Genomic DNA, 15,408 nt, shown 5'->3' on the forward strand with positions numbered 1-15,408 from the left:
CTCAAGGTGGGCTTTACTGATAGCGTTCAGCGTACAGAAATCGCATGTTGAAGTCCGTTATGTCAAGCTTCGTTTGAAAACAACGCGCGAAAAGCCTTGTCTACATATTTCCCCTTCCCACCTTTTGGTCAACCCCCCCCCCCCCCAAGAAAAAAAGACTCCTGTCTACGCCCCTGGACGTAGGGGGCGACACCAGACCTCTTGGTGCACGCAACTATAAGTGCCTGCATGCACTCAGGAAAACGGCGCGCACAAATCGCCGTGCGGCCGGGGCGCGGAGTTCCCCGGCGTGCCCTCGCCATTTACTCTTGGTGCAGGTTTCGGACTTGTCGATCAGGCGGGGAGTAATGGGACGCCGTCGGTGCGTGAGCGCTGAGTGGCAAGTAATGCAAAGCTCCCTTTCCCATCAGCAAAATACAACTTCGGTTCATTAGAGAGACTGCTTTGTCCCGATAACAGTAGTGCCAATTTTATCGCAAGCTTAAAAAATAGTGACAATTTTTTAAAAAAAAGCATGAAAAGCATTGCTGACTCCCTAGCCACTTTCTGCCACTTTTTTTATGACGTCACATAATCTTTGGGCGATTCGTGGCCGCCGCTCTGAAAGATCCCGAACAGAGAGACAGAGAGGGGGGGGGGGGGGGGGCTCTTCGATTTAAAGTCTCGGGCTCACCGCGGACTCCCCGAGAAGCAGTCCGGCGTTCAATTTTCCCATGTATCCCTATGGCTTCGGGAATCCTCGGACTACCCTTTGACTATCGGCGGTGAGTCCCAGACTGAATCGAAGAGCCCCAGTAATTTATTTAAAAAAAAGCACAGAGAGGTCGGCCTGATCGCATACAATACTACTCTGTGTGAGGGCGGATGAAGGGGGAAAGAGCATAGACAGAGGGTGACAGGTATGTGATTTTACATATAAGTGATAGTACAGTAAAAAAAAAAACTCGTTAATTCGAACTCGGTTAATTCGAACTTCCGGGTAATTCGAACTGATGCCCTGGTCTCGGTACCTGTATATTTCAATAGGGGAAAACTCGATAATTGGAACGCATCGCAATACAGAGCGGTTAATTCGAACTGGGAGACACTGGCTTCTGTCGCAGAAGCAGTCGGTCTGGAGTGATTCCAATGTGTCGAAATCAAAACCAAACCAAATTTACGAGACATGCAAAACAATGAAAAAAAAACAGGGTAGCTCACGCGCTACGCTGCTGCGACAGCCTATTTGGCTTCCGCAGTGGCGCCGCGAGGCCGGCGCCGTTTACTATTCTAGTTTCATGAACATTATTTACAAAATCGGCTGCCACAAACATCTAGTAGCGCCTAATGCACGATAACGAGACCACAGGTGGCTTTTTTGTGTTCTTCCCGCGTGGTGTGGCGTGAAGTCCATTTATTTTGACGCCCAGCCACTAAATCCAACCCCGCCTAATTCGAACAATATTATGGTCCTCTTCGAGTTCGAATTAACGAGCTCTTCCTTTATAACTATATATACAAAATGCCTATACATGTTAAATAGTTCACCACAACTGTATTGGGCTACAACCTTGTTGCCTCACCGCAGTTTTTTTTAAGATTGCCAGCACTGCCTGGAAGGCCTTGTTTTAACATTACGGGTCTGGCCAGGACCCCAGCAGGATGTCGTCAGACAATGCCCGATTGTGTAACCGGGCCAACGACGTGGCCAACTTCCCACGAAGATGCACGTAGGAGAGACAGTTTCACAGTACTTGTTCAATAGTCTCTGGTATGTGGCACGACTCACAGTCTGGGTCGCTCGAACCAGGGATGAGGTGTTGGTAGCTATTATTAAAACCGCAGTCGATGGAACAGCGACGAGTTGAACCCTGATTTCAGGTTCCGGATGCCCCCAGGGAGGGGAGAGAAGACGTGCAGAAAAAAAAACCATTCCTGTATTGTAAGCCGAATGTCCCCTGCTCATTACTTCCAGATATCGGCTAGGTTGTTACAAGCTACTCTCTAGCTCGTGTCTGGGCCGCACCTCTTATCTCATCCTGTCCGATACGGGATGAAGCTTCTAACTTAGAACTATGGAACAGCAAGGCCACTCGCGATAAGATGACAAGACGTGGGCGCGAACGTTAGATTGAAGAGCAAAGCAGGCGATGCTACTTTTGTTTTGTGTTGTTTTGAATGAGCGAAACGCTTGCAATGGGGGCTGCAGACAACGCATGTATATCGGCTTGGCCTTCCACTGATCACTGTGCAAATCGAGTGGCATTGAACACCGCGGTATTCGCCAGATTTTTCGGAGCGCTGAAGCAACACTTGGCAGCAGTTTTGCCGCAAATATCCGTTTTTGGAGCAAAATGGCACAGGAAAAATTGGTCAGGGCACACCGCCCCCACGCCACCAATCGCCATTGTAATAGGTTCGAAGTCAATGACAAGAAGTGCGTACAGTTGAGCTTGCCTGCTTTGTGAGCAGGTGCAGCGTGATGACTTTGGAGGGGTTGAGGAGATTCACCAGAGGAAACGTCCAATGAAGTCTCAAAGCTTCCTCGACCTGGGGCCCCAACAAAGACTCAAACCCACTGAACGAAACAACAATAAAAATACATTGATAAAAATCCTGCATCGATGTTCAAGCAGTTACTAAGGCAATCATAAAACGGCAATGCCGCCTCAAATTCACCTTATGAGCAAGAGTGTGCGCGCCGAACGCGCATTTACTTCTATTAAAACTTTTTGTACCTGCAAGGCTGGGATATATTTACACATTAGTTTCCACACCAAGACGACGGACATGTCTCATTAACTTCCCGTTACATGCGCGAAGTATTTTGAAAACAGAAGAGTGCGATCGGTCGGCTTGTTTGGAAATTACTATAACTTGTACAAAGCTAATTTGCTTACCTGTCATCTTTAGAGAAGACGAGAAACTTGGCTTAACTGTTTCGTCCTGTGTTGCTGCTTCACAGAGCTGCGCAGGACTGGTGACGCTCCTTCCTCCGCGGCCCCATATTTAGAATACATTCGAATATATTTTATATTGCAGCGAAACTTTCAGCCCGTGGAGACGTTGAGGCAACCCCCGCAACCCTTCGCACGCTTGCTCACTCACGCAAGCACCGAACTGGGCCGCCGCGAGCGCCGAGGGAAAGAAAAAAAAAATATTGGCGCCGGTGAGCTGTTGCGCATGCGTGAGGAGGCGCGGAAGCATGCATGGTGTGGAAAGAAAGAAACGCTGAGGGAAAGGGAAGGGCCACGCCGCTGCACCCTGCCGATAGGATCGCAACCATTTCGGAAACCTAAAGTAGCCAGAGTCGCCGACCAGTGTTTAAACCTCTCAAAGGGAGGAGAAATAGTGCAATGTGCGGTTTGAACATTCAGCCTGTTTTTGTGCAATTTTGCATGCTTGCATTCACACACCGTTCTTTTAGGCGCCCTAACAATAGGGTGTCGTGGTAACAACCCAATCGAGAAGAAATACTTTTTAGCACCCCTTTAATGGTCGTAGCACACTTTGAAACTGTTGATTACACCCCTGAATTTTGGCACCCTCGAGATGGGGTGCCCGAGCAATATTTGGGTGCTTGAAAGGTGCAAAAAGGGTGCAAAATGTTTAATACACCCTTGTAGCACATTAAAATGTGTAAAAATGTTGAGTTACACCCCTTAATTTGTGGCACCCTCATGATTGGGTCCCGGAGCAATGTTTTGGTCCCTAAAAGGTGCAAAAAGGGTAAAAATGTTGAGTGCACCCTTTTAACACCTTAAAGGGTGTTAAAAAGTTTAGTGTGCATGGCAACACACTGGAGTCAACAAACAGACAACAAACTACACGTAATAAAACCACAACTAGGACGCTGCATAACTGATTGATTGTAGGGTTTAAGGCACCAAAGCAACGTAGGCGATGAGGCGCGCCGTAGTGGAGGGCTCCAGATTAATTTTGACCACCTGGGGATCTTTAACGTGCGCCGAAATCTCGTGCACACGGGCGTTTTAGCTGTTCGCCTCCATCAGAAAGCGGCCGCCGCGGTCGGGAATCGAACCCGCGACCTCGTGCACAGCAGCGCAACGCCTTAGCCACTGAGCCACCGCGGCGGGTGACGCTACATAACTGACTCACACAACAGATACACTGAAGTCGCCCTGGCTAGGCTGCGGATAGGCCACACACATGTGACGAACTCCCACCTGCTCACTGGAACTTCGGGACCCATGTGTACCAGGTGTGGAAAGAGCCTATCCGTAGTCCACATACTAATCACATGCAAGGCACATGACACAACACGACACAAACATTACCCTGAATTATACAGACGATACATTCCTTTGCAACCATCATACTTTTTAGCCGACGAACCAATGTTCTCCAGTCAACGTGTTTTTACGTTTTTAGCTGAGGTAAACTTTCTGCAGCTCTTGTCATATCACGTGTAATCATCCTGGCCCTATACACCAGCCATCTTCATTGTCTTTTGTTTTGCATCACCTTCACTTTTAGTCACATGTTTTAGTGTTAAGTTTCTCATCCAATTTAGTAACTTCTTCTTTGGCGCTCTTTGCCCATAGTCGGCCTTGCGCCAATAAAACCCAACCATCATCGAGGAACTAGGAGATGAATTGATTGCAGGTAATTGAAAAAAATGAGAGGATTATTTTAATTCACTTCGTCAAAGGAGACTTGAGCGGGATGGTACATGCAATGAAAACGGCCATAAAAAAGCTAGGTGCAGATGTGTGCGTTTCTGAAACTGCCAGCAGTAAACGGGATTTCGTGCAACTCCTCGAAAGCATCGAGAAGTGGGACGGGGGCCTGAAGTCCAACTCAGTCGCAGAAATTTTCGACGCTGTTTGTTTTCTACTAGGTCAGTTGTCGACGTCCCAAGAAGAAGGCAGCGGCGACTGCATTCGTTTTCTGAAGCAGCAGGTCACTTTACACCTAGCACGAAAGCAGCGCAGACGCTACTCGGCTTAGTTCATCGTGTTTTGCTGCCTTCTCTTCACAATATCGCCCAATGCGTACGCTCACATGCGCAGTTATGGAAGCGGCACCTTGCCACATGCTATGACAATCAGGTCCGTGTGCTCGTCATATGTTATGAGCCCTCTACAAAAACATCCCAGTGAAACGTTCCTTAGCTACATAACGAGGATAATTTCTGACATAAAAGGCGACGAGCGCTTTGCGACCGTAATGATAGACGAAATCCACATAAAACCATACTTTGATTAAAACGTGGGTAATATTACCGGCGATGCTGGCCAACGAAGAACAATGTGACTTCGACGCCTGTGAAAATGGTCACACGAGTGAAACACTGCTAGAACACATTGTGCCGTGCAGCACGAACGTTTTGCTAAAGAACTTCTGTGGCAAACTGAACCACAAACTTCTCGATTCGGCCGATAAGTAAAAAACTAGATTGTGTAAATAAATGTTTCGCCCCGATAATTTTTTTTGCTTCAAATTTCTTTTAAAGTACACGCATGCTCGTTCTTAAAGGAGAAAAGTTTCCGCGCTACGCATCTGCGCCAGACCCGCCCTTGAACAGCTCTCCCATGTTTTGCCAGGCGCCTAATCATGTGACGTCACGGAAAAAGAGGTAAGTAAGGCCTTTTCCAGTCGGTGTTTCCTTGTTGCGGGACCCTCCTCTCCACCGCGAAATGGCCTCGTGCGAGTCACTTTGCACTGGCGCCACATTCGCCTTTGTGGTATCAGCCTGTACAGGTATGGCCCTGCTCGCCGCTTTTGCCGTCGTGTTCATCCTCGCTACAACGGCTGCGAACCCGACGCCAGATCCCCAGGTGAGACGTAGGCCGGTGCGTAGCCAGGGGGGGCACACCGGACCCGTGCCACCCTCCTACCCCCCCCCCGAAATGTTTCGTGCCAGGCTGGGGTGCGGTTCAAGAAGCCTGCCTGAAGTCGCCTGCAGGCGAGGAATTAACCTGCAGTTTTAAGGACATTCTTGTTCATATAAAGCTGATAACAGGGGCTACGTCAACGTCTGATTCCTGTGCCCGCTCGAAATTCTGTGCTGGGGGGATTAAAAGAAATACCAACAACGGAGCACACAGCCTCCGACGCATGCCGCACCGTCTAGCTGGACTGTCAGTAAACTCCGCGCATGCGTAGTTCTTTCCGAGCATTTGAGAGTGCGGCCTACTGTTAGGGTAAATGCTTCGCAAAGAAGCGACGCGGGTCATTTATTTTGAGGCGTCTTTTTATGCTCTGTCGCCACAGAGCATCCTGTTATCTACTACGTTCGACAGCCAATCGAGCAACAGGCTGATTGCAGCTAGCATGATGCCCTTCAACGATTGTTCTGCTCAGTGACGACGCAGCGTGAAAAGGCGCACCAATGTAAACAACCTGCGCCGCTTCTTGGTCAAGCATTTCCAATAAACGTAGGCCCCACTCTCCAACGCTCTCGAAGAAGTGCGCATGCGCGCAGTTTACTGATTTCGCAACCAGATGGTGCAGCATGTGTCGGAGGCTGGGCGCTCCGTTGTTCGCATTTCTTTTGATTCCCCCTGTACATGTCAACATTTACAGCCCGGCTGCATTTCGCGCCGGATACACCCAGCTGTACCGGAAACCTGCCGCGAGCCGATCGAGGCAGTCCCGCTGTTTCGCTGGCGTATAAGCAGAAACTCCTCATGTAGTCTGGGCTTTAGCGTGTCATTAACTGTCTTTGCACTGGTACAAAGTGTAATAACATGACCGGGCATATCACTGTATATTGTTCAATCAACAATGAATCCTTTATATGTTTCTGTTTCTACCGACATCGCATTTCATAGACTATTGCATTTCCATAATTTATGAAAAGCATTGCTCTACCCATCTTGTATTTCCTCCACATCAGCAAAACTGTACGATTCTTTTTATTGCGGAACTTTTTCTTTCTGGCACTATTCCATTGTTTCCTTGACCTCCCTCTTGGTTAGAATCAGCACCATGTATTTGCTTAACCAGACTTTTACTGAAGCCATGCCTGTTTGATTTAACGGCTAGAAATAGAATTAAACTTAACAAACGCGCAACAAGCTCAACATTCAACAGCAGTGCAATAAGGTTTTTCGCTAAGCCTAAGTTTACTATTCACGTCACTAGCACAAAAATAACAAAAAGGTCATTACTTAAGGACGAAGACGCACGTTCGCTAGATTCACTGCCATGGTATATGAAGGTGCCGCACGTACTATATGTGCAGCTTTCCCGCTCATGGCAGTCCTTTCAACAGCGGTTATCGTGTATTTAGCGTAATTGAAATTTATTTTGCGCTGCAAATATTGGGGGGAAGAACTTGCTGTGCGCAGAGTTTCAAGACTTGCACGTTTTGCGGCTAGGTTCCTGAGCCATGGAAATTATTCCATACAAATGCATGGGGAGTAAGATTTGACAGCGAATTGCACATAAAATATTCAGAATCCTGCAAAGTTCTTCTAGTGTTTTCATATCCACGTTGACGTCTTGCTTTGTGACAAATATCTTTTTTCTGAAGTGGTCTGAAGATATTCTGAAAATGTCGTTTTCCTGAAGTGGTTTCCCCGGGTTCCTGAGAGGTCTGAATTTCGAGCGAGAAAGCTGGTATATGATATGAAAGGGAACACCACAACGCGAAGAAAACACCCTCACACCCAGCTATAGTGATACGCAGCGGCCGCCGTCGGAAACGAAGTGGAAAGGGGGACGCTGTTCTAACAACTGTCCCCATTCCTACCGTGCGTCTTATCAGCTGTCCGACGATACCATATTATCGGCGAAATAACGTAGGTTGCTGCTTTGTAGGAATGCCAGCGCGGTGCTAGTGCCAACAGTTAGTGGAAGAGCGCCCTCCTTTCCCTCTTTGTTTTTCACAGCGCTATCCGCGTATCGCTCCGAGTCTGTTTCGAGGCTGTTTTCCACGCGTTCCTGTGGTCCCTTTCATATTGCTCATAATAGTACAGTCCAGTGTGATTCGAAGGTTATCGCGGGAAAACTACTCTTTCAAATAAAGCAGTCAGAACACCAGCTTTAGCAAATATTCCACTCCAGTTTCGTTATCGTCGGCGTAGATAAAGGCAACCAAGTCTGTGCTTGATAACAACGAATGTAAAGCTTGAAACTCAACGGGGGGCAAGACAGTCGTGCGGGCCATTGTTGCAGCATGAAACAGCCAACAAGGGAGAGAAGTGTGCGAAGTCATGATTTTCATGGTTCCGAAACGAAGCCGTAGGCGGCCTACGGTTTCGTTCCGGAACCATGAAAATTAAGTTTTTGCACTCTTGCCACTCTTGCCCAAGCGTGCCACCGGCCTACGAAGCCGGTGACACGCTTGGCCGCTCGATTCTGGCGCGATAACCTTCAAATCATGCTCGACTGTACTTGATAGCTTATAAGAAAACTTACTAGTCCTTTTCCTAAAGGAAAATCTAAAACAGGAATCTTGATTGTAAACACCCAGTGTTAGCCTCCACTTCCGCCTGACGAACTTCGGGGACCGCCCTCCAGTCTCGAGCACACTCATGATCGCGCTCACGAGCGCGTGCCCGCATAACCGCCTGCTGTACGGACGAACGAATCACCCGTGGCCTACGCATAGACCGGCGAACGGGAATTTAGGTCATCATCAGCATCATCATCTAACCTCCTCAAGGTGTGCTTTACTGATAGCGTTCAGCATACAGAAATCGCATGTTGAAGTCCGTTATTTCAAGCTTCGCTTGAAAACAACGCGCGAGAAGCTGGAGGGATAGGCTGAAGGGATGGCGCATGAGTGTGTCGCGTCCCTTTCGTGCTTGATGGTTGAACCAGAGTCGATGGAGTTATTTTCACTTTAGACGTAACGATATTGTGCAAGAAGGATAACCGGGCCAAGCGTCTTCGAGATTCTAGGGATTGAATGCCACTGTCAGACATGAGCTTCGAAGGAGAATCGTAACGCCCATATTTGCAACAAATAAACCGTACTGCTTTTCTTTGGACGAGCTCTAGTATGTAAATATCCTTTTTAAAGTGCGTAACAACCCGGTGGGTACGGACGCGGGCAGCGTCGTGTGCCGACTCGCTTTCTTTGAGCGATCCGCATTTAGGTGACCAAATAGTTCTGGAAGGTTGTTCACTTATTGTAGAGTAGCCAATGCTGGTATAGATATTCGCTCGGGCAGAAAGTCGGGGTACGCACGTGGGGAGTCGGTGGGTTGTACATTCTTCGCAAGTGGGCTGTTCCCATTGACGTCGTAATGGTCCTGGCCTGTTTAATGTATGTGACTGTGAAAATTGAATGTTCGGTGGTCCGCCCTAAGTAGCAACAACAGTATTTCAACAGCACGCATGAGAGTGTCGATGTCAGTTTTCCAGAGAGGATGTGGATTGGTAGTACATGTTCTCGTTGCCTGTTACGTTGGCCTCGCTGGTAGAGCAGCACTTGACTGCTGCCACCATGCTGGCCGAAGACCAACTCTTTCACCTTCCTGCACCCTGGAGAAGCAATAGGTCGGACATCCTGTGATTAGAGTACGTTTAATTCGTCTCCTCCGCTCCTATTTACAACCTACTTACACAAGCTTTTACCGATCTCCCCAACAGAAAGACACCGTTTGCCGCCCAGTCGGAAAGGAGAAATTTCCTTCCGTTGAACGTCCCATTAGCTGCAGTCGAAATGTCCGGCCCGGGTTCGTTTTAGAAAATCGCTCGGCGTAAAAGTGCCTCTCCCATGTCGATCATTCGTCGCCTCCACTCCATGCCCTTTCTCGTACAAGCGCCCCGGTTCTCGGGGTCGAGCGCCGATGATTCGTGAGAATGCAGCTCCGGGAACGCGGTTACAGCGCCGAGCAGACAAGCCATGAACAACAACGGCCCGTCAATCAGCGCCGCTGCTGCCGCTGGTCTTGATATTCCGATAGCGGTGTCTCTTGAGCGCATGCCACAGTGACTCAGCGCCTAAGCTTTTGCTTTGTCTTTGTCCGTACCATTGGGAGGCACGTTTTCTTCAAACGGACGTGCCGAATTTGCCACGGGAGCCTAGTACATCGGCGGCTACCCGCCGAAGCGACGGAAATGGCCGTCAGCGCCGCTGGCTGAAGAGTCAAGTTCCACATGGCACGGTCGTACCATTGCCCCTGCCGCAGAGGCCCTGCGGCTTCTGTCTCTTGTGCGCAATGGATGGAGCGGGGTTCGCCGTCCGCGTGTGCGAGGTAACAATGGGAAGCCATTCCGCGGCTGCGTGCCCTTTGAACCCAGCAGTGATGATTTGCCTTCCGTTAGTGGTGTTTACTGTAACCACAGGCATCCGGGCAGTCGGTGGCAGTGGTACCTGTCTCCAGCATCAGCCAGTGTATGCGCTAATTGCTACATATGTTGGTGGCATTGTGTGGAGAGTAAAGAATGACCTGTTCTGAACAGAAAGTATCCGTGAATGGAGTTGCGCATGGCAATGAGGGTGTCGAACCGGAATTTTAAGTGCGAAGCACTTCTTAGTCGGACCTACTCCTTCCACCGCCGTCCGTCGCCCGCAGGTGTTATCGCGCCCTCCTCTCCTTAGCAACGGCGCGGTAGCGGAGGGAAGGCGTCCATAGCAACGGCGCAGTGACGTCACTACACCATGTGATGGCGCGCGCTCTCGCCGTGACGTCACGCGCTTGCGCCTCCCTTCCCTTCCGTGCGCCGTGACGTCACGCGCTCGCGCCTCCTCTCCCCTCGCTCGGCTGCCGCTGCGCCGTTGCGCGCGTTCGCTGCCCTCTCCCCTTCGCTCGCCGCGCTCGCCCCGCGCTTACTCTCTCTCAGTCGCCTGGCTCGGCGCGGCACACTCCCCTATATATGCAGCAATAAACGGCCAGACCTCCGTGGGTCGGCTCGCGCGTACTCTCTCGCTCGGCTCCTGTAGTCGCGCGCGCGTCTTTGTCGTGCGTGTGTGTGTGCGTGATTACATTCCCTCTCGAACATCTCTCGAACATACACGTTAATTCACCAAGATTTCCGCAGAGGGACAAACGAGGCATGTTAAGCCGAACGTGATCACGAGGGGGTGTTAATGTAACTAACGGGCAAAATGCCACCAAACTTCTACAAACTCCCCCTCATAGCATCACCCCGTGCTTCGCACTTCCTCATGCTCCCCTTCGGGGAAATGCGGGGGAATTTTTTTTCGAGTGCGGTTAGAGATAGGGCGCAAGTCATTGTTGTGCGGTTCCAGGTTCGGTTCCGGAGCACCACTCAGTTCCGGTTCAAGGACGGGGAGCGAGTGGGCTGTTTGGTGCATGTTTAAAAATGTACGAAACAGCGCGAAGGACAGGACGCAGAGTAGAAGACAAACACGCGGCGCTGACTAACAACGAATTTTTATTGCTTGCAGGCGGCTTATACCCTTGTCAAACGCGCCTATTTAACTGCACTTACGCCAAGTGCACTCGGGCTTCCCGCATGACACTTAGGCTGCGCGCTGCTAAACGACGAAACCAAGTGCCCTTCGCCATGATGTCAGCGACGATAGAAGGCGTAAATATTACGCAAAATGACTAGAAATTTTCTCTGATTATCACGTGAGAATTAATGTAAACATTTCGTTGTGTTTGCATTGTTCAAAATCGCAATCGGCGCCTTGTACAAGTCCACAAAAAATGGAGTCGGGACTGCGACTAAAGGCTGGTGGTCAAAGCTTCATTGTTATTTGCTGCGCAGTGAATAACAGCAGCATTATGGTTTGGGGGGAAATTATGTGAAAGCGTGGAATATAACAGTGAAGGCTAAAGCAGGAACACAACCTCAGGGCCACAAGAAACCATCTACGAGAACGCCGCAGAGAACGGCTGCCATGGAGCAGCAAAACCACACCAGGCGGCGCTGGCAAGTCGTTGAGAGAGAGGTTATTTTCTTTCTTTTCGTCGCTCATTCTCTTTTTGTAAAAGTAAATAAGCAATATATCTATAATTAACTTTTAACGTTACTTATTATCATCTTAACGCTCGCGGTTTTTGGTTATTTTTTCCGATTTTCGAACTTCTGCTCACAAGATTACTCATTCTGCGAGCTGGCCCAGGTAAGAGAAAGAGAGATAAATACTTTTATTGACACCACTGGCCTAAGAGGCCGCCATGGCAGCCCGAAGGGCCGCCACCACGGCTTTTGCTTGCGTGACCAGTGGGCGCTGGGAATCTTTGTCCGAGCGGCCCAGGGCCTCCGTCCAGTGGTCAGCGGAAGTTATGGTGGGGTGGGGTCAGAGGGGCAGGCCCACATGTGGTGTTGCACTGTGGATTTAGCACCACAATGTGGGCAGAACGGAGAGGGGTAGGCGGATGGAAAAATGTGATGAAGGAGGGCTCGGTTGGGGAGCGATTCCGTTTGGAGGAGGCGCCTCAGCCGTTCCTCCGAGGGGGTTAGAGATGGGTGAGCCGGGGCAACGTGTTGCGGGAGAGGCGGTAGTAGTCAGTCACCTCCCTATAAGTGGTGAGGGAGTCCCTGGCGGAGTAAACCCCTTGACGGGAAGTGGTCTCGTCACGCGTACGGGTGACGAGTGCTCGTGCCGCCTTTTGAGCCCACTCCGCGCCGTCTAGTCCCGTGTGTGCCGGTAACCAGAGGAGCTCCGTAGGATGCTGGGGGGCTGAATTTTGAAGCAGAATTTTGCAGGCTAGCGTGGAGATAGTGCCACTAGCAAAATTTTTGATGGCCGTTTTTGAATCAGATAATATTAGATCAGGGGGAGGCCAGTGTGCGAGAACCAGGGCTATGGCCACCTCCTCTGCAAAGTGTGGGGTTGTGGTGGGAATAGTGAGAGACGTGAGAGGAGGAGTAGTCGGAGAGGAGACGACAGCTACAGTGAAGGCCGGCTTGTGCCTGTGTGCTGCAGCATCTACGTAGAAAGTGTTTGGCGAGGGGGGGGAATGTGGAAACGAGGGTACGCGTTCGAGCAGCTCGTCGGGCAGTATGATGAGTAGGGTTCATATTACGGGAGAGTGGACGGATTGTTATGCAATCTCTGTAATCAGGTGGAATGCGAGAAGGGGGGGTTGATGTAAGAGGAGTATGTATTTGTGCCTTCTTAAGTAAGAGTTGGCCAGGTGTGTGTTTAGCCAGGCGATGTATCTGGCCTGTACGGTGCACTTCAATTAATTCGTCCAGGAAGTTGTAGGTTCCGGTGGCCCATAGCTTGGCAGTGGATGCGTGATGAGGCAAGCCGAGAGCAGCCCTGTAGGCCTTACGGATGAGTCCATCTACTTTGGTGACCTCCGTGGTAGAAAGGGACAGATATGGGAGGGAGTATGTAATGCGGCTAAGTAGAAATGCCTGGATAAATCGGCAGCGGTCCTTTTCCGTCGGGCCGTGGCCCCTAGCAGTTACGCGCCTCAGGAGGCCTATAATTTGCGTTACATGCGAGGAAAGGGTGTGTAGGACTGATGTGTTTCGGCGATTGGATTGTATGACTAGGCCGAGAATTTTTATGCGATTCACAGTTGGTATAGGAGCATTATCCAGATATACATGCACGCTGGGTGCTGTTTTAGGGGTGGTGGCGTGTGGGGATAGCATGAGGAGTTCGGACTTTGATGGCGAGCATGTTAAACCAGCTTCCTGGGCTGCCTGTTGTACCGCTAATACTCCTGCTTGAAGTGTTCCTTCTATGTCTGCGTCGCTGCCCCCAGTTACTCAAAGGGTGATGTCATCAGCGTACATACTATAGCATAGCCGAGGGATATTGTCCAGCATGGGGTGAAGATGGGAGACAGCGAGAATAAAGAGGAGGGGGAGAGGACTGAACCTTGTGGAGTGCCGATGGGCGGGAGTTGGTAAGTGGGGGATTGGAGGTCACTGAATTTGTAGCGTGCCGTGCGATTTGAGAGGAATGCCTTTACATAATTGTATGTACGATCAGCGGGAGCTATGCTGGCAAGGCCTCGAAGTATGGCTTGATGAGTTACCTGATCAAATGCTTTTTGTAAGTCTAGGGCTAAGATGGCAGAATAGCGTGTTTGGGGGGTTGCTGGAGGAGATTCGTGTACAAGCGCAGGTGCACGTCATTAGCCGCAAGGCCTGCACGGAATCCATACATGTGTGGGGAAAGTAATTGTTTGTCCTCAATGGAGTTATTGAGCCGGGCAAGTACTATTCGCTCCATCAGTTTTTCTAAGCAGGAAGTAAGCGATATAGGCCGAAGGTTAATGTGAGAGAGGGGTTTCCCTGATTTGGGGATGAGAGTGACCTCTGCGTGAGTAAACTCGGGGGGGGGGGGAGGGTTCCTTCTTCTCAGTAAGCGTTAAACAGATCGGTGAGATATTTTATTGAAGGATCATCTAAATTACGGAGCATTTTATTGGTAATGCGTTCACCACCGGGAGCTGACTGCAGTCGGAGGTCATGTAGGACTGCCTGCACTTCCGCTTCAAGGATTGGTAGATCAAGGGGTTCGTCAGGGCGGCCGGTGTATTGATGCAGTGGCTCAGGTGAGCCTGCTGGGACGTACTGCTGGGTTAGTGCATGGGGCCAGGTGGGATTGGAGTCGGCTAACTGACGGGCTAGTTTGGTTATACGAGTAGATTTGATAGTTCGAGAGGAAGTGGGATCCATCAGGTGTCTTAGGAGAGCCCACGTGCGCTTCATGCTGAGGCCGTTTCGAATGCTGTCGCATAGTGTCCCAGGCTGCCTGTACTAGTGTTTGGGAGTGGGTTTCTATAGACTTTAGAAGGTTGGCAATGCGGGTTTTGAGTCGTCTGTTATAACGTTGCTTACGCCAACGACGGTTAAGGCTGCCAAGAGCTTCCCACATGTGGTGTAGTCTAGCGTCTACATTGGGAGATGGTATGGGTGGGTCTAGGGGACGTTGGTGCGTGTGAACATCTTGAAGTTGTTGTGTCCACTGTGTTAGGGGTGTAAGTGTTGTGTCACTGGAGTTAGAAGCACGAAATTCCCGGAGGGCAGCCCAATCCAAACACACTTGACCGGGGCGGGGAAGACAGTTAAGAAATCGTGAGGGATAGGTTTGTTGACAGCCCTATCCCTCACGACTTCTTAACTATCTTCCCCGCCCCGGTAAAGTGTGTTTGGGGAACACACTCATTTGTGACAAGAACTTATGTACATTTCAAGCCATCTGTACTTTCCTTTTCCCTTGCCATCTGTAATTTCCTTTTCCCTTTCCATTGCTTTGTAGATGTGTATATAGCCGCCTGCAAGCAATAAAACTTGGATGTTAGTCAGCGCCGCGTGTTTGTCTTCTACTCTACATCCTGTCCTTTGCGCTGTTTCCTACATTTCTAAACACTTTTTTTCCGGTTCGAACTGGTTCAAACCGGTTCAGACGGGTTCGACCGGGTTCGGAGGAAAAAAAAGCAAAAGTGTTTTTGTTTTTTACCCTTTTAGTGCTGCGTTTTCGTTTCTCTTTTACATCGGTATAAAAGCTATTTCATTGCGTAGGTTTCTTTGTGCAAATGTTTTGGCTTGGCCGACTTAACTGTACAA

General features: G+C 49.8%; 1 protein-coding gene across 3 annotated transcripts in view; it reads left to right on the plus strand.

Moving 5' to 3' along the window:
• The window catches only part of LOC144137953 (uncharacterized), a 58,268-nt gene that overhangs the window by 30,602 nt on the left and 12,258 nt on the right, over window positions 1-15,408 (plus strand). The window contains exon 1 of one of the 3 annotated variants that reach the window (XM_077669991.1): window positions 5,623-5,780. The exons of the other annotated variants lie outside the window; for them this stretch is intronic. Within the exon in view, the coding sequence (XP_077526117.1) occupies window positions 5,640-5,780 (141 nt within the window). The 5' untranslated portion in view covers window positions 5,623-5,639. Of the gene's footprint in view, window positions 1-5,622; window positions 5,781-15,408 lie in introns of those variants that run through there. 3 annotated transcript variants of the gene reach the window in all.

Source organism: Haemaphysalis longicornis, unplaced genomic scaffold, assembly GCF_048455015.1.
Source record: "Haemaphysalis longicornis isolate Haplotype H1 unplaced genomic scaffold, Haemaphysalis longicornis Haplotype H1 scaffold_5, whole genome shotgun sequence".
NCBI classification, from domain to species: domain Eukaryota; kingdom Metazoa; phylum Arthropoda; class Arachnida; order Ixodida; family Ixodidae; genus Haemaphysalis; species Haemaphysalis longicornis.